The 25,797-nt window shown below is 37.0% G+C and overlaps 1 protein-coding gene across 1 annotated transcript; it reads left to right on the forward strand.

Moving 5' to 3' along the window:
• Window positions 1-22,628: 22,628 nt before the first annotated feature.
• On the forward strand, window positions 22,629-23,384 carry LOC134817315 (uncharacterized). Its single transcript, XM_063826449.1, has 2 exons — window positions 22,629-23,017; window positions 23,159-23,384. The coding sequence occupies exons 1-2, from the start codon at window positions 22,837-22,839 to the stop codon at window positions 23,326-23,328; spliced, it is 351 nt and encodes a 116-aa protein (XP_063682519.1). The 5' UTR covers window positions 22,629-22,836; the 3' UTR covers window positions 23,329-23,384.
• Window positions 23,385-25,797: the final 2,413 nt, after the last annotated feature.

Here is a 25,797-nt window from a genome sequence, read left to right on the forward strand (position 1 = left end):
CAAACATTTTCCCACCAATATTTCACTGGCACACTTTAAGCAAATTTGGTAAATACGGCCCTATGGCTTATCTAGATAATTTCCTGCTCAGTGCGTGCTACACGGGGTTTCCATGCGCGTATATTTTTAACAAAAAAACTGGGATTTCATAGTATATAAAGATCATCATTAGATTGTAATTCAAAATAAACAGCAGTGGAGAAATAACAAAGTTGATTTATATAATATAGGTTATTAAACTGAAGTTATTTTTGTATTTGGTATTCTTTGAATATAATATAATATAATGATTATCATTATAAATATACTGAAATAGTACTATAAAATGTGTAAGTATTAAGTAAGTATATATACCTACTTAATACTTACACATTTTCTGCGAATCTGTAGATGCGAAATTGAAAAGAGATCTGATTTCCAGAGAAATGAAATGGTGAAACGGTTCAAGGCTACCGTACAGCAATATTCCTACAATTTACTCTATTAGATTCAAATTGAACAATTTTTGTTAATTGTTAGACCTTCTTTGTGCAGAATTCCGACAAAAGGACCGATGAAATATGAATAAAATATCTTGCTTTGAGATGAGGAACCGCAGCGATCGTATTTAATAAAAATACTTCTTCTCTCCTTTGTCCTTTTGTAAAACTAATACCTAATCTTCTTTGTGTAGTGCGATTCTTATGATATGTCTAAAAATTTAAACGACACAAAAATTTAAACGACACAAACTATGTTTCTGTCGGTTGCTGTATCTGCTAATATTTATGCTGAATAAATATTCTGCAATTAAGACACGTTTTCTAAAGTAAGACTGTTGATTATTTCTCATCTCAGATGATTAGTTAGGATGCTGAAAGATATCAAGTTCTTTAAATATTTACTTGCACTGAGTTTAAACATGTTCAAAATAGTTATCGCCACACACGTAAATTTAAAAGAATGAAAAGTACAATTTTTCCAATCTATTCGAGAACATATCGTACATCAGACAAAAGATACGGTACGTACCTTTGAGAATGGTTGTACCGCACGTACTTTAAGCCGGGTACTTCCCATTATAGCAACTGATAGGAATAATCTTCTAATGGTAAGTAAGCAATAACCAGTTTCCGACCAACGCTAGGCAATGATTAAGCATGCTACTATGATCTTTGTTAGGCATCACTCATGGTAAAAAAGGGTGCCGAGGGGGTAGGAGGGGGTAGGTCAGGGGTAGGATAGTTGGGGACAGTTTACCCACATAACTCTATAGAACAGGTCAAAGTTTATTCTTGGTAAAACAATAGACTCCGTTTAGCTATTATTAACCCTCACCCGGCTGCTACCTTTCTAGGTTCCATATTCTAAACCCTAATTTGATGGTCATTGGGCAGATTGTAGGCTGAGGTGGTCAACAATAGTTGTTTACCGACTCTTGTCGTACTCTACTCTTGTCGTACTCTAAATAAGTAACTAGAGAAGTAACTAGGGATATTATTATGATACCCTATAGATGATTAAAGGACCCGCTAGACCCGCCAACATATTCTACAGGTATTGGCACAGTTCCAATACTTCTCAAAAGCAAGTCAGATCCAGCTAACATATTCTACAGGTATTGGCACAGTTCCAATACTTCTCAAAAGCAAGTCAGCTCCAGCTAACATATTCTACAGGTATTGGCACAGTTCCAATACTTCTCAAAAGCAAGTCAGCTCCAGCTAACATATTCTACAGGTATTGGCACAGTTCCAATACTTCTCAAAAGCAAGTCAGCTCCAGGACTTATAAAATAAAACCAGGTCACGTTATTAATTACACTGATTATATTGGCCATTACAGAACCATGTAAATGCGGGGGAATCTAATGGAGATGTTAAGGTCATACGCTAAAAATATCTTTAATAACATACGCTAACAAGAATTGCGCCCGTTGTTTCTTTTTGGCGGACGCTAGATTTCCGTTCACTATAACTATAAATATAAGCTCCAATCAGCTCACTTCATAATAATAATATTGATAAACGTCAGTACACTATACTACGCATGCCAAGTACAAATCGGGCTTGGCCCGCTTATAACCTAATACTATACATTACACCGTTATATACATTGAAACACAGTCGCGCGCGCCGCGCATTCATTGACCACAGGCTATCTATACATCACATCTCCGCAAGCAATCCTCGCGCGCTGCACTGCGCGCTGGTTGTCATGGTAACGGACGGAAGGACAGATGACAACATATTCAGACCTGCCTACCGCTATCTCCAAAATCCACGTTTTTCTGCAAAAACGTCCATTTGTAACCTTTCACTATTGCCTTTTTTCAAAAGGGTGAACGGAAAAAATATCTCTAATAACATACGTCATACGCTAAAAATATCTCTAATAATATGCGGCTAGTATTAGACAGGTGATTGTTGGTAGGTTCTGTTCTGTGAATCATCATAAGTTTTCACAGGGCATATTTTATTGAATTTTGTGCTGAGGGATAATTAAGACATATTTCTCTTTTTCCGGGTGATCGTTCCAAATATTTTTTCAGGATGACTTGTGAAGATTACATCGGCAAAGAACGGAGAATAATAAATTTTAAGGAATATTTATGAACGCTATTTATTCATCTCAAACAAGTAAAACAAAATTTGTCAGGAAAAAACTTCTAAAATCTAAAAACTTACCTGTACCATTGCCTGTAACGAACAGCATATCTTTGACGGGAAGAAATAAGGAAAAAGCCTGTATCATTACATGGGTAAGACACCTAAAATAGGACATGTATTTTATTTTAAAGATCTTATCACGTGTTGTGACGTCACTAATCACACGATGTAATATAGAGAAACGCTACGGTGCGTCTTCTTGCACGACAAATCTCTTATATTAGTGTTTCGGAGGTGTTGTACAATAATTACCATACATGTAGACTGAGTTTAAGGAGATCAGCTGGTACGCTAGTGTTACTAGTGTTACTAGTGTTACTAGTGTTACTAGTGTTACTAGTGTTACTAGTGTTACTAGTGTTACTAGTGTTACTAGTGTTACTAGTGTTACTAGTGTTACTAGTGTTACTAGTGTTACTAGTGTTACTAGTGTTACTAGTGTTACTAGTGTTACTAGTGTTACTAGTGTTACTAGTGTTACTAGTGTTACTAGTGTTACTAGTGTTACTAGTGTTACTAGTGTTACTAGTGTTACTAGTGTTACTAGTGTTACTAGTGTTACTAGTGTTACTAGTGTTACTAGTGTTACTAGCTGGTACGCTAGTGTTACTGGTGTTACTGGTGTTACTAGTGTTACTAGTGTTACTAGTGTTACTAGTGTTACTAGTGTTACTAGTGTTACTAGTGTTACTGGTGTTACTGGTGTTACTAGTGTTACTAGTGTTACTAGTGTTACTAGTGTTACTAGTGTTACTAGTGTTACTAGTGTTACTAGTGTTACTAGTGTTACTAGTGTTACTAGTGTTACTAGTGTTACTAGTGTTACTAGTGTTACTAGTGTTACTAGTGTTACTAGTGTTACTAGTGTTACTAGTGTTACTAGTGTTACTAGCTGGTACGCTAGTGTTACTGGTGTTACTGGTGTTACTGGTGTTACTAGTGTTACTAGTGTTACTAGTGTTACTAGTGTTACTGGTGTTACTGGTGTTACTGGTGTTACTAGTGTTACTAGTGTTACTAGTGTTACTAGTGTTACTAGTGTTACTAGTGTTACTAGTGTTACTAGTGTTACTAGTGTTACTGGTGTTACTGGTGTTACTAGTGTTACTAGTGTTACTAGTGTTACTAGTGTTACTAGTGTTACTAGTGTTACTAGTGTTACTAGTGTTACTAGTGTTACTAGCTGGTACGCTAGTGTTACTAGTGTTACTAGTGTTACTAGTGTTACTAGCTGGTACGCTAGTGTTACTAGTGTTACTAGTGTTACTAGTGTTACTAGTGTTACTAGTGTTACTAGTGTTACTAGTGTTACTAGTGTTACTAGTGTTACTAGTGTTACTAGTGTTACTAGTGTTACTAGTGTTACTAGTGTTACTAGTGTTACTAGTGTTACTAGTGTTACTAGTGTTACTAGTGTTACTAGTGTTACTAGTGTTACTAGTGTTACTAGTGTTACTAGTGTTACTAGTGTTACTAGTGTTACTAGTGTTACTAGTGTTACTAGTGTTACTAGTGTTACTAGTGTTACTAGTGTTACTAGTGTTACTAGTGAAAGTGATAGTGTTACTAGTGTTACTAGTGAAAGTGATAGTGTTACTAGTGTTACTAGTGTTACTAGTGTTACTAGTGAAAGTGTTACTAGTGTTACTAGTGTTACTAGTGTTACTAGTGTTACTAGTGTTACTAGTGTTACTAGTGTTACTAGTGTTACTAGTGTTACTAGTGAAAGTGATAGTGTTACTAGTGAAAGTGATAGTGTTACTAGTGTTACTAGTGTTACTAGTGAAAGTGATAGTGTTACTAGTGTTACTAGTGTTACTAGTGTTACTAGTGTTACTAGTGTTACTAGTGTTACTAGTGTTACTAGTGTTACTAGTGTTACTAGTGTTACTAGTGTTACTAGTGTTACTAGCTGGTACGCTGATAAACAGAAACATTGTTCATTATTTGTAGGTAGCTATTATTACCGTGTGTTGGTTAACTATGTATAAAACAAACAGGACATGATAATCACGTTTCTGTTCAAAGCGAAAGTGATAGTGTTACTAGTGTTACTAGTGAAAGTGATAGTGTTACTAGTGTTGGTGGAAGTGTTACTAGTGTTACTAGTGAAAGTGATAGTGTTACTAGTGTTACTAGTGAAAGTGATAGTGTTACTAGTGTTACTAGTGAAAGTGATAGTGTTACTAGTGTTACTAGTGAAAGTGAAAGTGTTACTAGTGTTACTAGTGTTACTAGTGAAAGTGATAGTGTTACTAGTGTTACTAGTGAAAGTGATAGTGTTACTAGTGTTACTAGTGAAAGTGATAGTGTTACTAGTGATAGTGTTACTAGTGTTACTAGTGAAAGTGATAGTGTTACTAGTGTTACTAGTGTTGGTGGAAGTTAGATTGACCGAGACCGAGATAGTAATTCTTTCTCAGCATCAAAAAAAGTTCCTTGTGAAATGATAAGATTGATAAAACGTTTTTCATCCATGTCAACCAATGCTGGCTGTTGGGGTTTTGAAAAGTCTCCAAGTTGAAACTCTAATTTAAGTTTAACATTTATTCAAACCGAGAAGTCTGGAAAATATTTCACTTATGGGAAAATCTTTGAACAAAAGAGAAGATTGGTTAAAGAAAAGGCTCAAAGAAAACTATTCATTCACCGATACGATTAATCAAGCGGTTATCAACCACAACCACAAGATAATAAAATTTAGGACAGGATTCCCAAACAATAAGTATCGAGCTGAACAGCCAAACAACCAGCGACCATACAAGAAGAAGAAAGAAGAAGAAGAGCAGCCAAACAGCGGAGGCGATATCAACCGCTAAAGTGTAAAGGATAGACAAGCTAGATCATGAGCAAATCGAGGCGTTATTGCGGGATATTTTTACAATTATCAACCTCAAGTCTCAACTTAGACTACCTGCTGTGATTCTATGTGAGTCTGATCTGAAACAGAACACTCTTACTCTTACAGCTAATCATTTAATCTGCCATTAATCAGGACCGAGCAATTATCTTTATCAAACATCCAAGTTCAAACCTTCTGCTCTTAAAAAGTTATTGTTGTTTAGAAAAGTACTTAGTAAAGTATAAGTTTATATTTTGGTACCGGAAATATTATTTTCTATATATTATATATGTATATTTTGGTACCGATAAAGCTGCGAAATTAATACGCTACTTTACTAGTAACTGGTGTAGCAAAATTAGATTAAAATTTATAATATACAGCAATTTAATTACACAAATAGTGTAGATAGAGATTAGATTGGCTGAAATTAATTATTGAATTATCATTAAAAATAATCCTGACTCGGTATAAGCTGTTGCGGGTTAGTTTCGCCGGCCAATAGAAATGACACAAATCAAATGAAACCGCGGTTTTTGAGATTGAAGATTTTTCTCGAAGAGATGTTCTAAATTGACCTAGAATTGAAATTGCATGATGGTGACGAATTTGTTTTATTGACATGCCACAAGCCATGTGAACACAGTGTGAGTACAGAGTACAGAGGATTAGTGAATGGATTATTGACGGGGATATTGACCTCGCTTGACAGAGTGTTTTAAAACGAGTCTTACGTATTCTGAAAACTGCCATCCCTCATTTAAAATGACATCAATAACTTTCAAAACTTAAAAGATACGGTTTTAGCATTTGGGTGGCCCCAAATGCTAAAACCGTACTTTTAAGTTTTGAAAGTTACTGATGTCATTTTAAATGAGTTCAACAGGATATATTGTGTATTAGGCAACATTAGACTTTTATTCTTTTACAAAGTCCTAATTCGATTACTCTTCATTACTCATTGATGTAATAATGAACGATAACTCACACAATGTTCTATTTATAGATGGTAATGAATTGACAATGCCACTGTTAATTAAATCCTTTTCCACCACCCTCCAACTTCTCCACCACAATTACCATGGTCCCACTAGCAGCTAAGATACTCTATGCTTATCGCCAGTCACTCCCCCGCATCATCCCCTCCCCACTCTAGCACACTCTTATCTCTAGTATCAACATGAATTGTACCAGGATCTCGGATTTCTTTTTTTACGCGACGTCATATCACATATCGTGACGTCACAACACATGATAACCGTATAAGGAAATGTCAGGATTTATCTCCAAAACCACGAAGTTGTGATTTGTTTGACCACTCATGAAACGAGCATTATCAGCAAACTCACTCCTACGCAACAAAGTCAAGGAGGCGACGTTACTAAGCAGGAGGAGGCGACGTTACTAAGTACTTTACTTAACTTTATTATAGACTCAATATAGACATCATGACACACGTAATAGCGAGGTTCCAATCTGTTAAGAGATTCGGTCAAATGCGCTCCCAGACGGGGTAGGTATTTAACTATTTAAAACTGATGGGTTGTGATGGGGTAGGCTGGTAATGATATTTAAGTGGTGAACTTTGGTTGGTAGAGCTAGGAATTTGTTCATGGAGTTGTGTCGTCAGAGAGGTGATTGTTTTAACAACAGTACATAGCAACAGTACATAGCAACAGTACATAGCAACAGTACATAGCAACAGTACACAGGGAGTTAAGAGGAACTGAAGGTTGGAATGATGAAGGTATGTGATTGGTTAAGTTGAGTGGTAATTTAATTGATGTTAAGTGAAAAGTACGTTAAATAATAATTAAAACATTAAAAATAACGTTACACGATTAGCATTGCAGAAGACGTGAAAGCTGAACCTTATGATGAAATTTAAGATTATAATGAAACTGAGCCTGATAGAGAAAGTAAAACTGAGCCTGATAGTGAAAGCGAACTTGTATAGTGAAAGTGAAACTAACCTGGTGATTAGTATCAGCACCCCTCTTGATAAGGTACTTAATACACTTCTCCGCTTCAGGTGGAGCTAGCTGACAGCACCTCAACAGAGGTGTATCATTGTCTTCAGTGGCGTAGTGCACATCTGCCCCAGCGTCTATGCTAGTCTTTATGTAATTTAGTTTACCTAGACAGGAACATTCGTAAATATATCATACAAATTGTTGGTAGACGGTAGTTAGAGACTTACCGGCAGCGGCATTCTCTCGAACTACCCAATCGCTTATCAAGTATTACAATTATTGATAGGCACTGGTGAACTAGCTAAGTTTCCCTTTCAGATGTTGGAGAGGCTTAAATTCAAAATGAAGTCCTTAGAATGAAGTAAATCAGAAAATACATATGTAAGGAAAATAATGAGCTGTCACGTGATGTTGTTCTCTTAATAATGAGTTGTGACGTGATGTTGTTCTCTTACCGTAGGTACAGGCCTCAAGGAGGACTACATTGTTTCTTAACGCTGCTTTTCTATTGGCTGCAAGAAGTTTGTTGAAGTTTTCCTTTGCGTCACCTTGTTTAGCCATACGACGCCCAAAATATCATTCTGGAGATTTTTAGTTTATATATTATTAGTTTATTACTTTATTAGTTTATTACTTTATTAAGCATATTATCTTAACAGATAGTGTAAAACTTACATTGAATCACATCTGGTTGGGTTATAGTAGGATATTGGATAACTATTTAAATTTAAAAACTTCAAGCTATTTTAAGTACACCGTAGATCATTTGGGATTGCAGAATATTACTCGAAACGAGTCCTAAACTAGTACACATTACACAAACATCGCAAATCTTACTCCAACCAAAACCTTAGCCTTCAACCTAATAAATATTCTCTCAATCATTCGAGCCGGAACTGTTTCTCTATTACATGCTACTCCAATCCAGCCGGAACTGTTTCTCTAATACATACTACCCAAATCCAGCCGGAACTGTTTCTCTATTACATGCTACCCCAATCCAGCCGGAACTGTTCCTCTATTACATACTACCCCAATCCAGCCGGAACTGTTTCTCTATTACATACTACCCCAATCCAGCCGGAACTGTTTCTCTATTACATGCTACCCCAATCCAGCCAGAACTGTTTCTCTATTACATGCTACTCCAATCCAGCCGGAACTGTTTCTCTATTACATACTACCCCAATCCAGCCGGAACTGTTTCACTATTACATGCTACCCATCCGGAACTGTTTCTCTATTACATGCTACCCCAATCCAGCCGGAACTGTTTCTCTATTACATGCTACCCCAATCCAGCCGGAACTGTTCCTCTATTACATACTACCCCAATCCAGCCGGAACTGTTTCTCTATTACATACTACCCCAATCCAGCCGGAACTGTTTCTCTATTACATGCTACCCCAATCCAGCCAGAACTGTTTCTCTATTACATGCTACTCCAATCCAGCCGGAACTGTTTCTCTATTACATACTACCCCAATCCAGCCGGACCTGTTTCACTATTACATGCTACCCATCCGGAACTGTTTCTCTATTACATACTACCCCAATCCAGCCGGAACTGTTTCTCTATTACATGCTACCCCAATCCAGCCAGAACTGTTTCTCTATTACATGCTACTCCAATCCAGCCGGAACTGTTTCTCTATTACATACTACCCCAATCCAGCCGGAACTGTTTCACTATTACATGCTACCCATCCGGAACTGTTTCTCTATTACATGCTACTCCAATCCAGCCGGAACTGTTTCTCTATTACATACTACCCCAATCCAGCCGGAACTGTTTCTCTATTACATGCTACCCCAATCCAGCCGGAACTGTTTCTCTATTACATACTACCCCAATCCAGCCGGAACTGTTTCACTATTACATGCTACCCATCCGGAACTGTTTCTCTATTACATGCTACCCCAATCCAGCCGGAACTGTTTCTCTAATACATGCTACCCCAATCCAGGTGTAATCAATCAAACACGGAAGCACAATCCTAAGGTATTTGCTGCTTTAAGTATAATCAAGCATATTTTAATTGCTGCGCCATGTCCATGATATCTGTTGCTGTGTGCTCGTCTTTAGTCTGAACAAACATATAATATACAGAGACTAGATGTAGATCAGAAAGCGCTGCGATCAAAGGAATTTTATTGTATACAGGGTGGCCCAAAAGTCCGTATGCAAACGTTTGGGCTTAAAACAGAGCCATTCTTCATGTTCAGGACGTACTTAGAAAATTAATACATGCTGTAAACACTGGCATGAGGATTCGATCGTCAAACATTGAAAATTTCATTCATCTAGGTCACACTTTTCGATTTATTTTCTAGATACCATTTTTTCTGAAGAATCAAGGAACTTCGAGTCGCAAAACAGATGGGTAAACAAGAAAAAGCTATGCACATGTTGAATACCTGGAGATGGCAAAAAATAAACGGTTCACAAGAAAAAATGGACGTTGTTTGTAATCCATTCCAATCATTCCACGAATAGGACAAGAGATGAAAACGTACCACAAAAAATTGACCAAATCTACGACTGAACAACAAGCCCATACGTTTGTGACTTTTAGGCCACCTTGTACATTCAGAGTAGGATCAACCGCCAAAATGTGTAAAAATATGGAATATTCTGCGGCCGCACGAATAAGAAGAATTCGCGTGTTAGAATTAGAATTCTAATGTCAAGAAGCAAGGCCGGATTTAGAAACTTCGAAAAATAGCAAGTACTGATCAATACATTATAGGATCACACGCAGAGAGCGGAGGAAGAAATTCTGAAGAATTTCTGAAGACAGTTACAAAACATTTCAACGTGACAAAAATGTCATGTCGCAAGTGAAATATTCTCGTTATGCACCTGACCAGGGCACATCATGGGATGAGGAAAATGTGTTTGGATAAACAATCCGATGTAACGAGTAAACAGTAAACAACGCACCATTCATCCTGTTGTGCACTTGAATCTGTCTTGTGACATTTGCGTTGCCTAAAAGAACTTGGTTCCCATTGTAAACCGAACAGTAACTAGAAGAATGACACACAAGACAACATGTCATGGAATTGCTGCTGTTTCAAAGAAGAGAGGTCCTTAGGAACCCAGGTGCTCTGTCTACAGAGCTTAGTGCGTCACTACTAGTCAACTAGTTAAAAGGAAAAGAAAAACGGCACGTATTCAGTAAAAACTAAAACTAGTAAACTAGTAAAGTTCCAGATCACAAGGGAATAGAAATTGAACCGCCTCACGATCAAGATTACCAACTCAAGACCTCCCCTCAGGCTGGTTTAATTATGTGACACGTGTTAATTATCAGAAAGTAGAGCGGTCATGTGGGGAAAGTGGGATTTATGTTGGGCCGTGGCAGGAAATGAACCTATAACATAATACCTCGGATTGTATTGATTCAGCAAGCAGGATACATATAAGATGTACATGTTATAAACAAATGATAATTAATTTAATAAGATAACTAACTGACGTTTATAAGGACAATGGTTACTACAGGTTTAGGAAAAGTTCACATTGGGTTGATACTTGATGGTGGGTTTAGAACATGTTAAATGTGAATTTAGGATGGATTTGGAAAGAGTTGACGACGAGGCGAGTTTAGGAAGAAGCGTTTGGTCTCACAGGGCTCCTTACAGGGCTCCTTACAGGGCTCCTTACACGGCTCCTTACAGGGCTCCTTACAGGGCTCCTTACACAGGGCTCCAGGGCTCCTTACAGGGCTCCTTACAGGGCTCCTTAAACAGGGCTCCTAACACAGAGCTCCTTACACAGGGCTCCTTACAGGGCTCCTTACACAGGGCTCCTTACACAGGGCTCCTTACACAGGGCTCCTTACAGGGATCCTTACGCAGGGCTCCTTACACAGGGCTCCTTACACAGGGCTCCTTACACAGGGCTCATTACAGGGCTCCTTACACAGGGCTCCTTACACAGGGCTCCTTACAGGGCTCCTTACACAGGGCTCCTTACAGGGCTCCTTACACAGAGCTCCTTACACAGGGCTCCTTACACAGGGCTCCTTACACAGGGCTCCTTACACAGGGCTCCTTACACAGGGCTCCTTACACAGGGCTCCTTACAGGGCTCCTTACGCTCGGGTGTAGCGTAGGACCGTATATTATAGAAGCAATCTATCTAATCCTTCACACTGGCACAGTAACAATAAACTTACAGAACTGTGAACAGTTACAAAACGCAATTTATCTCCAACTACGCAGAAGAAGAAGAATAAAGAGATAGTTCTTAGATGAGACACAAAATCTGCCACTCTAACTCAATGCGCATTAAAATTAGTCATGTGGAGCGTACATCTCGGATAGTAACCGCAAATAGAATCTACTGGTAGCTACCGGTGTTAGCGGGAATGTTCCAGAACAACAATACCCACGTGTTCTACCTCTTAAAGCACGAGCCAACATTCCATAGCTCGAGTAACATTCCGTTATTAGTAGAAAGGGGCAGTCCTGCTACACTTAAAAAGCTAAATATAAACAAATAAACCCAGACTAAAAAACCAGACTTTAACCAAATTAATCAGATTCATCGGAGTCATGAACTGCGACAAATGCAAATGATTTAAACTCAACGCTAAACATCTTCTGAACTCTCCCTAGTACTTACATCGGTAATTATTTCAAGCTGAAAATCAAATCTTTGGTCTATTTTAAGATTGAAAGACTAACCAAAACTGTCGCAAAACGATCCCAAAGAATACCGTCTCCGACCATGCAATATCAATAAACAAGTTCAAAATAAAGAGACAACCTAGTATATTTAGAAGAGAGGGTTTAAATAACACTGCTAATAACTCTAACCATACTCACACAAACTCGGCACAGAAACTTCGTGACTCAGACTTCAGATGATAAATTAGAACCGAGATAAATTTAGAAAGGAGCCTGGAAGTAAAGTGGCTTATTGAGACCTGTGTGTGATAAGGTACCAGTTGTATCCTGATACGAAGCAAGAGAGGGTAAGGTAACTCACTCCTCCATAATGTTGAAGTTTTGTTAATGTTTGTTGGGGTTAGGCCGAGGGTTTGTGACTGGGACTAGAGTTACGGTCCTGGATGATGTAAGAGTGTTGTGTGATTAATTATATTAAATAATCAATAAGGTGATTGGCAAGACAGCTGCTGTTACCCCTAGTAATTAAACGTTTGCTATAAGAAATCAACAAAAATATGAAGATTCAAGGTATGCAACTGAAACAAATTCAAAGGTTAGATCATTAGCGTCAATTATTCTGGGCAGTATCCAAGAAACCGGGCTTCTTGGTACTTTCCTGATTCTGGCAACTTCTATCAGTTCTAGAAGCTTCATAAGAATTGAAATCATTTAGGCCATCATTAATCCCTTTCATTAACGTCATCAGGTTCCACTCCCCGCGTGCTAACCAAATTTAAAAGCATGTTGTTACAGACGATTAAATTTCAAGGATATTTACGACCCTACTCCAGTAGATTGAAAGCAAAAATCCTGGCACGACGCCAGTAAACATTAGGATAGTGCATGCTATGGGCAGGTCATATTAATATCATCATCTGACGATATGTGGTGAGTAAATTTGTGTTTTACATTGTCCTACCATACTGAACTCTGATTCGTGGCTTTATAATACTGAGATAGATGCAATAAACTCCTCGGCTAGAGATTGATAAAATGGATTTTACCTTTATTTATTACCTTTTATTTATTTAACCTGAAGTTAAGTGGGTTATAATGTGTGCCTAATGCACAGTCTTACTCTTAATGCAAATTTCAATGATTTTTATTTTTAAAAAGAACTGATGAAACTTGGTGTGAACTGCAATCGGGTTGAGTTCGAGTAGGGTTTTAATGATCGAATTGAGTTGGCTATGTGGCCAAAATCTTATTATTATTATTATTATTTATTTGAACCAAGATCTAAAAGTCTTGGGTATTGATTTGATAATATCCAGATATCAGTATTGATTTGAGTAGACATAAATGATTTAGGGTACAAACCGTAAAGCAGGGGATTGCCATGAAGTAAACGAAAAGCAGAGTTGTCCTTACGTTAACAAACAAATTGAAAATCCTACCACAAACTGTAAACATCCCACTCGGTCAACTCAGAACAACAGAACAACTAGAAAGTTCCTTGAGATTTTAACAGGATGATCAGGTGCTATATTGTCGTTCTTTTGCTCCCTTGTGATTATTGTCGTACTTATCATGAGATAATTCTAAATCTTATTGTTCTGACTGTAATTCGTTCTAGAATGTGGCTCAAGTGACCATCAACCTGTGGTGGGCTACAACTAATCAGTGTTTGACATTAGGGATATGTGGTTAAATGGCAACAATTGAAAGGGGGCTGGATTGTATTTAAACTACTGAATCATACTTGGAATGATACATGGTTAGTGATTACTGGTTGACTCTTGATAACTGACTGTGGAAGTCGGATAATCTAGATTGTTCCGACCATGACTAAGCACTGTTGCAATGTGGGGTTAGATTTTAACAATTATTGACGCTCTATAATTAGTCTAGATGTTTCTAGAGCAATAATTATCGACAAGTAGCTAAACAATAATTGTAACTAACAACAGCGACTCACTGAGACTAAACGTGTAATATAGTCCAGTTATTATCGACTAACATGAGAAGAAAATCTTTTAACCATCCTCTCCATCCTAGCTCAAGTTATCCTTACGAAGAATACAAAACCGCTAATTCGCAAAACAATCAACGTCTTAACACTGTATCTTAACAAGCAGCACAATCGTTCATAAATCGTCCCAAGCTTCACACATCAACACAACACTTTGTACGTGATACTATCTTAATTCAATAAAGGTAACCTAAAATACACGAAAAGAAAAGAATGAGGGTTAAAAGCGTATGTTAAGCAGTACAATAGCGTAAAACACGGCACTCCGACACAACTCAGAGCATGTTATACGAGCTCAAGTGCATGCGAGGTAACACTGACCGTCCTCATTTTAAAGACGAGAAAACTTTGTAAAAATTACATAGTTTCTCTGGCAAGAAGAGATAGGCTCGTCAAGAAGACAGAGAGAGCCTGCATTAGGGGGAAGTGCCGGAGTTTAATAGCTTAGATCGATCACACAATCCATTGTAGCATTATAACATGGAGTTTAAAAGTTTAAACTGTGAATATATTCATCGGTACTGCAGTTTAATCAGCGATTATAAATATCTTAATTTTATAAATATTTTAATTTGCTAGTCATGCTCATGGTAGGTATGCGGGCTACAAAAGACACAAATCTGGCGATATTAGTAGAGATGAGGCTTTTAAGTTTTAACTGGTTAAAATGTAGCAATATCTATTTTCAGAGCGTAACAGTACTGGTGAGCAGCACTGATTTACATACTCATGGTAAAAGTTTCTAATTTAGTAAATTTCATTGTCGTTATCGCAAAAAAGCTTTTATCAAGATGAAAAGGTACCCTATAAAGTATGAACATACCTAACAGTGCCATGTGAACAAGATAAAAAGTGGGTCGGCAGAAAGAATGTGAGATACATACCGACCACCTGGTACATACCTGGTACATACCGACCACCTGTCGAACATAATATAGAGCCCACAGAGATACTGTATCCATGGGTTTACAGAACGATACATATTCCGCAAATCTTATCAAGTCAGGACCTGGGGTTTGTACCTGCTGTATCGGATTACCGGGCGCTATTTGCCAATGTTACCCTGTAATTACCGAGTGGCTATCTGGAATTTACAGAGATTTCTTAGCAGCAATCTGGAACTTTACAGAGATTTCTTCAGAAGCTTGCTGCCGTGAGCGCCATGTATTATGTTGCGGGTAGTTATGCAGAGTAAATGTGATATGTATCTACCGATGTATCGAATGAAATTATCATAGGTTTATATAACCTGGAATATCATATTTCTTTAAGTGAAAGGGTTTGTTTTATTAGCATCCAATTCGTTCAATAAACCTATTTATCGATCCAGAAATTCTAGAATTATCCAGTTATATAGAATTTAAATCAATAAATTATTAATTAAGGCGTTCAAACTTAAAATTTTGATCGATTAGAACAAAACAGACAACATAACAAAATGCTGTGGTCTTATTAAATCTTCATGAAAATACCAAAGTCGTATCCATGAGTAAAAATGACTGTGATAAAATAATCATGATGTCAACTGTCAATAAACAATCAATGTAAAGTCAGAATAGAAATGTTATAATTCACCGGTTATGCTTTAATTAACTGTAAAAAAAAGAGAAGAATGAAGGCCAAGGCTCTCAAAATGGATCATAGGTATTCTTAGTTCCAGTCCCTATCATCTGTAGCTTCGTGATATCCCGCATTAAATAGAACCAGAGAGAAACATGTCAATACCAATATATTATGAAACAATATATAATTAATATAACAAATACATACTTCTCAGTGGAATAATCGAGGGAACCAATTATGTTAATGATAAAGAAAAAAGAAATGAGTATCTTAAGTTTAATCCTCATGTTGCTAAAAACGTTTTATTAACTTATATAGTAGCAGGAAGCGAAATTAATTGAATGTTGACGACGTGTGATGATGTTTGTGTCATTATCATTTCATTTGATTTATTTCTATATTTAATAATGTCACCACGTATTTGCTGCTCTGCCAGCGTTGTTAAATTGAGGATTTCCAGTCGAACCCCCAAATCTTGTACCCATGCACATAGCTCAAGATCTACATCATCTACTTTAAAATTTAAGGTATAAATTGCGTACAGTGTAGCTGGTGATCATTATAATTGTACCTGAATGATGTGAATAACATGGTGTCATGAGACTGCCAACAGAGAGAAAGGTCGTTTTGTTTAAAAATTGGGCATCTTTTCAGAGCTGGATTCCATGTGTGTGTATTTGTTGTTCACCTATTTATGTGACGTGCGAAAACTGAAATTGAATGTAAGCGGATAAAATTATACTTTAGGCAAAATTGTTCTTTTGAGTTAGGTAATTGTTTATCAAACCACGTCTATTTACTGAAAGAACTCATATTTTTGGTTACATCTTGTACACAATGTAAACCTTGTTGTATGTATTTCTATGTAGTGAACATACTCACGAGTGAGTCAGTGTTATGACAAAATTGTAATGTGCAATCAAAATGAATTTGATGAGTTTGTTTTCAATTACATGGGGATGCTGTAGTGTTCATAAAAACCAAATGAAGATATTATTTTTTAAATTGCTTTACCTGCAAGAGCATTTTCTCATAGTTGCATATACGGAGTTATCAGAAATTTTCATCAGAAACATCACAGTTATGCGACTCATAAATAATTTTCCAATCCTGATATTAAAAGTTAAGTTTACCTACTCTGAAAAGGTTTGCGTCCAAGGAGACTGTATGATGCAATTACAATCACCACATCAACTCAAGTAACAGCCTTCACTGTTTAGAAAGACTCAAAATACTAGCTCAACTCCTTTCCCTCCAAAGAGTGATCAAATGACATGATGGTTTCAAAACCAAGCATTATTTTGTCACACATTGCCAGACTCATCATCCAGGTCGGTCTTGTGGAGGGATTGTCTTGAGGACGATGCAATACTAATAAAAAACAAGATCTTTAGGCTGCTAGTCTTTGGAATATTCTACCGAAAGAAGTAGCCATTCAATATACTGCTGGACCCCTAAAATTAGCTTTAGCATTAAGGTTACCTCATACTAGATCAACATCACTGACCATTCCTACAAATGACAAAAAATCTTCTTCTTGCCATATACCATAAAAATACTAAAAAGTATGTATTAAGTAACAGTACCATTGATACTTGTGAAATATGTCTTCAACTAGTTTTACCTAATTACCTAATATCAACGTACCTAGACCTTATATAAATTTGACAGATAATCGTTTAAAATCACTGTCGAGGCTTCTCGACAAAAGCTTTAGGCTTACAAAGATACAAGTATACAATGATAAAAAATGGTAATTACTTTATTGAATACATATAAATAGTAGTAATCATGGAATAATTTAAGTTGAAAGCGATTCCAATTATGATAGATATGTAGGAATAATTTAAAAGCGTAATTTGCTAGTATAAAAATTCGAATTTACAGGTTTCAATATTGGATTTTATGGTCCTACAGCATAATATGCATATTGGCCAGCATTTGAGTAAAAATCTGGGCTCTAATAGTAAGCTGTACTATTGACTATTATAAATGATGTATCCTAGAAATATTTAACAAAAAGATTTGAAATGTTTTCAAAAACACTACATATTGGATGTTAGAATTTGAATCAGCAAAATGAATACAAGAAATTTGTGTTGATATCCCACGAGATTGATTTTATTTGTTTTTCAAAACTTAAAAATATGCGCTAACTGAAACAAGCTTGTTATGTATGTATTGTGATCCAGCTGGCGAAAAGTGAAACAAATTAAAAATTTTATCCTTTATTTTACAATCATAATATAATAGGAAAACAAATTTTAGGAAAACAAATTTAAATTTTGGTATTTATTAATAACAATCAAAACATATCATATCATAAAAATGAAGCTGCGCGTTGGTTGACTGCCTCAGTAAGGTGAATAATTTAAGCTTGAAGGTGCGCATTTACAGAACCTTATGCGGCGATCACATATTCACGAGCGCCAAAATTAATTTAAAGTTTCTAGAAATCATACATCACCACGAGTTACTCATGCTTTTGGATTATAAGAGTGCGGATTGTCAGGTATTTCATTCATTCATACTTAATCGGTTTAAAGCTGTATATTTAGAACTCACTATTGTTTAAACTACGAAAGCAGAACGTAGATAATGGACAATATACCGACGACAATACCAAGGACCCGAGTGCCGCATTGACTTTTCCGGATCCGTTTTTACCGAAGGCTTATCCACCAGTTACTCATGCTGCATGTATAGTCTGATAATAATTTGTCTTATCTCTAGCAAGCATTCTGTAAATTGAAGTGTCGTATTTATTATAGAAGAGCCAGCCAACCTCCGCATTATAATCTTTTGTGTGCCAAGTTCGTTTATAAAATCTAATCATATAATAAGATTGATCCAATAGTCTAAGATGAACGGTATATCATAGCTCATCGTTATTAAAATCCGAATGGATGAATTAATTAAGTAATGTTCCCTTTCAACACAACTAAACAACAAACAAATAATATTTATAAGCCTCCGTTTTGAAAATATCCGCATTTCTGTTTAAAAATTCAATTGTATGTATATAAACTGGCCGTCAAAGCCGCGCATTCATGAAAACAGGATTAACTTGTTTATAGTTATACGACAAAGAAAATTTAAAACTATCCGTGGTTTTTTAAATAAATCGTAATTTTACCTAAATCCAAAGCCTGCTTTATAAAATTTATTTTATGATCATAATATATGGTCAATTCTAAATATTTACAATGCAATATTTCATTTGACCATTGTTAATGGACTCAAGTCTGGCTCGGTGTGCGCTACTTCGTAGCACGTGCCATCGAAAAGAAAGCGGCGCGCGCAACTTCGAAGAAATTTAGACGAGTAACATCCGTCAATATTTCATTAATCTATAAATAATAAACAAGCGTACTCAGCCCCTACACACGCGCATTCATTATTATGCGGCGCGGCTAAAGCCACGCACGCACGTATTATTTTATACTTGAGACATAAACAATTTTTTAAAAATAAAAGAAAAGACATAATCGTGATAAGGCCCAGTAATACTGTCAAGACAATTGTATAATGGCCAGTGCACCTGTGTATATCTACACATGTGATTGATGTATAATAAGTTTTAATTGTTTATTAGTTGTTCTAGTTGGGCTCGTAGCGCAAACAACTCACACTCAACCATTGCTGGGCCGTCGTTTTGATACAAATTTCATTAAACATTAATGATTAAGAATATGCGCGGCGCTGTTAAAACTTAACTTATTTTTGATCAATTTGCTAAATTAAAAATCAAAAATAGTTAGTTGTTAAGATCAGATAAGTCTTTTATAAAAAAAATAGCTTTTTTATTTTATGGTTATTGTGTACCCAGCAAACCCTACCAGCTGGGTTATATTTCCAAAAGTAAAATAGAGAGAACCTTTTCAACAACATTTCCGTCTCGTAAATTAAAAGTTAGCTCCCCAGGAGTCAAATTTGGGTCAACTTAGATTCTGAATTAAACCGAAAAGTTTGATTTTGGGCTAAATAAAAGATTGTAGCTTTTAAATTTTGCAAAGTAATGTCGTTGTCATGACTAATAGGCTAAATGCAGCGTGCGAAAGCTGGTTCACTCAACCATGTGCAATGTGCTTTTGCGCCAATGCGGGCGCGCTTGTTTCGCAAGTTTTACCGCCGTGAGGCGGGCGCGCGCTACTGCAAGCGCAAGGGCTCTGGATAGAGCAAGAAAGCTGTTAACGGGTGATACTCGTGAAATATCTGTTCCATATATTGGACACGACGACGCGCGCGTCCTCGGCGCGCGTCCTGGTAGGTTGTAAACCTACAAGAAAGCTGGTGAACTTGATGTGACGCGCAAGGACAAACGTGCTGTTGAAAATCGATCACCTCTAGCGAGCCCGGCAGGTGGTAAGGTTTTCTAGGTAATATTGGTTTGTCATTTTAAAAATGATAAGCTGCTGCATTTGCCGATTCAATTCGCATAATTTGGAAAGTGTGCTTTTAGTTACCTGAGGCTATTATGTTCATTAACATAGAGATTAGGCGGAATGACAGGCTGAGCGCGGCCCAGTAAGCTTTTAGTTAAAATACAAACGACACTTTATGTAATTCATGAAATTATGTCAGTGGAATCCTTTGCCCAATATGCAAGCACATATGCAAGAATCCTTTGCCCAATATGCAGCACAACAGCTGATCGTGGAGGGAATGTTGTTGGATGTGATGGTGTTTGTGGAAAATGGTTCCATGTAACATGCCTTTCAGAGGGCTATCAAGCAGTTGGTGAGGGATATTGGTACTGTTCCTCATGTTATGGTAAAGAGGCTTTCCCTGGCTTCCCAAGTTTTGTGAAGACAGCTGACTCAGCACCAGCAACATGGGGTTCGCTCAAGGGGCATGTTATTAAAGAGACATTTGGCAATGCCTATGATGAAATAATCAAGTGGAAGAAAAACCTGTTCAAGGTTCCTTCTGGTGCTCAAGGTAAAGCTTATGTGAAAGCAACCTCTAAAGTCATCAATTACTATGTTAACAACTCCCCCCTTCAAAATGTGGCCATGACTGCACTTATGGTTATGCCAGCCCTGCTCCTCCAAAAACCTTCCAAACGATCCAAAACAAAGGACCACGTAAGATATCTTGAAGATCGCCTCAAACTTTGGGAGAAAGGCGACATCAAGGGCCTTATCAAAGAAGGTAAAGCTATTCAGAAGCGTTTAACATCAAGCAAGTTTACTCCTCAACATACCCACAAAGTATTCTCCAAGCTTATGCTTCAAGGGAAGGTGTCAGCAGCACTCAGATGGGTGACAAATAAAGCTGGGGGGGCAATTCCACGGTAAGGTTCCACTTGGTGAAAATGAAAAATGTTAAGATAGGCACCTAATTTTGGTTAAAATATGTTCATTAGACTCTTAACTTTACAGGTCAACAAAAGTTGTTTGTTTCATATTGCGTTAACTTTTGATTTTTCTCATTCGAAGGAACACTACTCGGAAATGAAAAAAATCATTCAAATTTTCAAAGGGCCATAGTTTGGGTATGCAGCAATATTTCTCTATGAAATTCCATACACTTAGGCATAGGCATAAGAATGAGAGCTATGCAAAGTTTCAAAACCGTTATTCAAATACTTTTTCTAAAAAATTTCCACAAAGATGGTGTCGCGTCCGTCACAAAATTAAGCAAAAAAGTTTTTTCAGAGCCACATAGTGCTATTTATATTCAAAAAACCACTGTAACATATCTCTTCTGAAGGTAAGGGAGTACCGTAGAAATTATCAGGCTTGTATCTTTTAAGAAAAAAATTTTGGAAGGGGGGTCCCAACTTGTCGCGTCCATCACATTTTTTTGAAAATGCTCCAAAAAATCCTTAAACAGACTTTAAATGCATTTTTCTTAAAGCTGAGACTGTCCTCAACAAAACTATGTCGTCAAATCGAAAATTGGACAGAAAATGGCCGAGTTATGTATAATTTTGTATATGCCCATATATGGGCGTACGGCTCACTTTTAGCCATTTTTATCCATATTTCCATTATTTTGACTAAAACCAAGACAAATAGAAGTCAAATAAGGTTGGATTGTGTTGACTATATTGACTAGACTATCAAATAACATCATATGCAATTCAATAATTAAATTTACTGAGTTTTTGCCACTTTATTTGCTTTCAACTTTTTCAGAGGTAAAAGGCACAAAAAATGGACTTTACCCTATTTTCGCATATTTTTGAAGTAAAAATTCAATATCTTCCACATTTTAAACACTAAAGTAATGAAACTTTTAGAAGATGGTCTCAACAGTATGATGCATTGAACAGTGATGAATGTTTTACCAGAGTTATAAATTTGTTCAAGTAAAGAAATAATTGATGCCCCTAGACTGATACCCTAGCATATGCCCATAATGGACAATTTTGGCTATTGCAGACCTCTTGGGGGTATTTGAGGCCTAAAAATTGGCATGAATACAGAGTAGATGTCACTGAACAAGATAAAAGTGTCAAGTGGAAGATTTGGAAAAATTGAAAAAAAACGTGTGTCCGTCACAGTCACGTCTGTCACAATTTGAAAATGGCGCCACGCAAACAAAAATTGAGCAATCTCTAAGAAAATGGCATCTCAGAAATCCCTAAACCTTCTTCTATCATTTTAATTCCAAATTAGAGACAATAGATAACTTTTTGAGATAAATTTGGGTACCATCTGAGTAGACACCCAAAAAAAGTGTCATATTTAAGTCGCGTCCGTCACAGGGGTGCTATCTCAGAAAGTAATAATAGTAGGGGTCTGAAATTTTCACACAACCTGTAGAAAGGTTAAATGTGGACTAATAAACAGTTGGAACTGATAAATAAACAACATCTCGAGTACAAAATTCGTTTGAACTTTAAAAAACAGCAAAATCGTGGTGTCCGTCACGGTGGAATTGCTCTACCCATTGCCAACATAGCCAAGAAATGCATTTGTGGCAAGGATAACACCTACAACCACATTCTCATTTGCAAGAAAGGAGGTTTTGTCAACAGCAGACACAACCGACTGAGAGACACCATTGCAAGCATTCTTGAAAAAATCTGTAATGAGGTTGTTGTAGAGCCCACACTCCAGCCATGCACTGGAGAAAGCCTTCGCCCTGGTACAATTCTGGATGATGGGGCAAGGCTTGACATTGCAGCTAGAGGTCTGTGGTCACCAATGGAGATGGCATTTTTTGATATCAGGGTTTTACACCCCGGAGCCAAATCCAACGCTAATCACAACACCCCAGCAAAGATGTACATGAAGCATGAGAGAGAAAAAGAAAGGAAATATGGAGACCGCTGTGTACAGATCGAAAAAGGAACCTGCAATGGCCTTGTATTCTCGACCACCGGAGGTATGGGCCCACAGGCTACCATGTTCCTTAAACGAGTGGCAACACTTCTGGCAGCCAAGACCAGCCAGGACAAAAGCCTCATCATGGCAAATCTTAGACGTCGTTTGCGATTTGAGCTACTCAAAACAGTTTTGATTGCAGTGAGAGGACACAGAGGACGGTATTATGAGAAAGCAATACCTGTTGATGAACTGGACCTAAATCTCGCACACACCACCAGCGATGAAGACAGGGGTGATGATGTTGATGATGAAGATGAGGAAGTTGGAGATGAGGTTGAGAATGTAGAGGAAGAGGTTTCAGAAGAGTGAGCTGAAAAGAAGACAAGTTTCTATTCTAATTTACTGATTATTATATTTATTGAAATAAACATACAATATCCATTACTCCAGGAGTGATGACAGGATATATAAAAAAAATTATGTCAGTAACATTGTTAAATAATTTATGTATAATGTCGTATGAAAATGGATTAGGTCAAATTAATTTAGCTATTTGTTAGTTTCTTTACCTACATTGCACATGTGAGAAGCTCGAAAAGCAAAAAGTGCGCCGCGCATAAGGATAGGGGCGCATGGACCATGCATGGTTGACCATTGTTAATGATCTGGCCCGGCGCGCGCTACTTCGTAGCTCGTGCCATCGGAAGAAAGCGGCGCGCGCTACTTCGAAGAAATTTAGATGAGTAACATCCGTCAACATGCATGGTAAAACTTTTATATCACAAACTCAAAACTGCCTCTTATACACTGTACTACACAACATGAACAACTGTCAAACAGTTTACAGATTCACTTTTATATATTAGTACCTGGCACACCAATTGTTAATTTCGATGTGCGGTGATCTTTTCAAGATTCTTGCATATGTTTATATTCGTATTCATATAAAAAGCGATTTATTTATTATATTCGTAATTGTGTATGTTTGTATTTTACTTTAAGAAGTACAATTACAAATTATTTTTTTATTAAATACTTTTCAAAATTTACAGAGTACAGCAATTACAACGTATGAAATAAACTGTAAAATCTGACGGGAGACCAAACACGGTACTGCACAGTAAAACGTGCCCGCAATTACATGGCCCCGATATGATTTTTTAAAGTGTGAAACAAAATTGTGATAAAATAAATGTGTGGTGAAGAATGTGAAACAGTTCAAATTTCTTCAGACGAGGCTGATACACTGTTCTTATCAGAGCTGACAATCTTATTGTTCCTTATGAAATGAACTCTGTTAGGCTCTGCTTTCCTCTTCTCTTTCAATTCCTCCCAGAGCTTCTTGTAAGCTCTCCTTTCTTCCACTGATCTGTCTGGGCAAATGTAGATACTTTTATAGCCCTCTTTTGTGCGTAGTAGTTTCGCTTTTCGCAGCACCTGAGTAACCATATCAGAGCTATTTAGAGATAGTTTAGTAGGTCGTATTAATGTGCCGGCTCTCTTCAAACCAACTCTACAACAGTCACGAAATGAAGGTTTCTCGTTTATCTCACCAAGAACTTCAGCAACTTTGTTTTCTAACTTCTCGCCGTCGGATTCACTTATTCCGTAGATTACGACGTTTCTGCTTCTTTCATCCTTTTCAGCTATTGTCTTAACTGCAGTACAGATCTTCTTTGGCGTAAGAGCAGCAGCACAAGTCTTCTTCAGGGCAGAAGAATATGATTTCATCTCTGTCTGCACAGTTGTTTGGACAGACTTGAGTTCTTCGTCCTTCTTTTCAATGAGCTGCTTCTGCAAATCAATGACAGTTTTCTGCTCCGCGATTAATGAAATGTTCTGTTTATCTACTCTCTCCGCAGCCATTTGCAAATGAGGAGCTGCATAACGATTCAAAATGAAACAAACAGTTTGCAGCCAATCACACAGTTTTTCTTTCGAAACTGATCGCTTGTTCAGGTTTTTCAATACTAGATCTCCGTATTCCTTAACATCCAGTTCATGGCACATTTCATTGAAAACACTGTTTGTAGCTCTCGCTACCTGATCTGCATGTCTGGCACTAAACAGATCATCATTATCGGGGTCATCGACCAAATGCTTCGTATGTTCATGGTATGAGTACTGCATCGTGTATATTCCAATGTACAGTTCTTGTATACAGGCTACAAAACGATCACACTAAAAGACAAGCACTTCTTATCGCAAGTTACAACAGCTGATAACAGAGCTCGCTATTTGCAACCAAATGTAAAACGACTACACACATAATAATATAATACAAATAACAATGTAAATGTTTCTGAAAACCTTCGTTATAATAAATAACTGCAACAGCTGGTATAATTGAAAGTATGCGGAAATGATCTGGGACTTAAACATTAATGATTAAAATGAAAGTAAAATGTGAAGACCTCAAGCTTAGCCGTTTTATTATAAGTTATTTGGCAGAGAAAAAGCCTGGCCCAATCTTATGAAGAATTCCCGTACTGCATAGTGCATTTTATTAGTTTATTTTATGTTCAAGTTTAAGCGTATAAAATATATTAGTATACAGTTGTCCTTGGAACTAATTGAATTAAAGTATATGAAGTCCACCATCAGCATTTCCTGATTCAAAAACAGTTTAAATTCAGAAGAAATCATCCTTTAATGAATATCTAAAAATTAGTCTGTGTTACTGGGCCAATTATCGATTTACCTGGGGACCACAGGCTTTATGTGCATACATTTATATATTGATTGTAGATCTGGCAGAATTACAGACTAGACTGGGTGCCGCCCATGCAGTAATTATCAATATAATATAATTATATCATCCGATGAATTGATTATGCC

The sequence above is a fragment of the Bolinopsis microptera genome, chromosome 6, assembly GCF_026151205.1.
Source record: "Bolinopsis microptera isolate Bmic1 chromosome 6, MBARI_Bmic_1.0, whole genome shotgun sequence".
Lineage (NCBI taxonomy): Eukaryota > Metazoa > Ctenophora > Tentaculata > Lobata > Bolinopsidae > Bolinopsis > Bolinopsis microptera.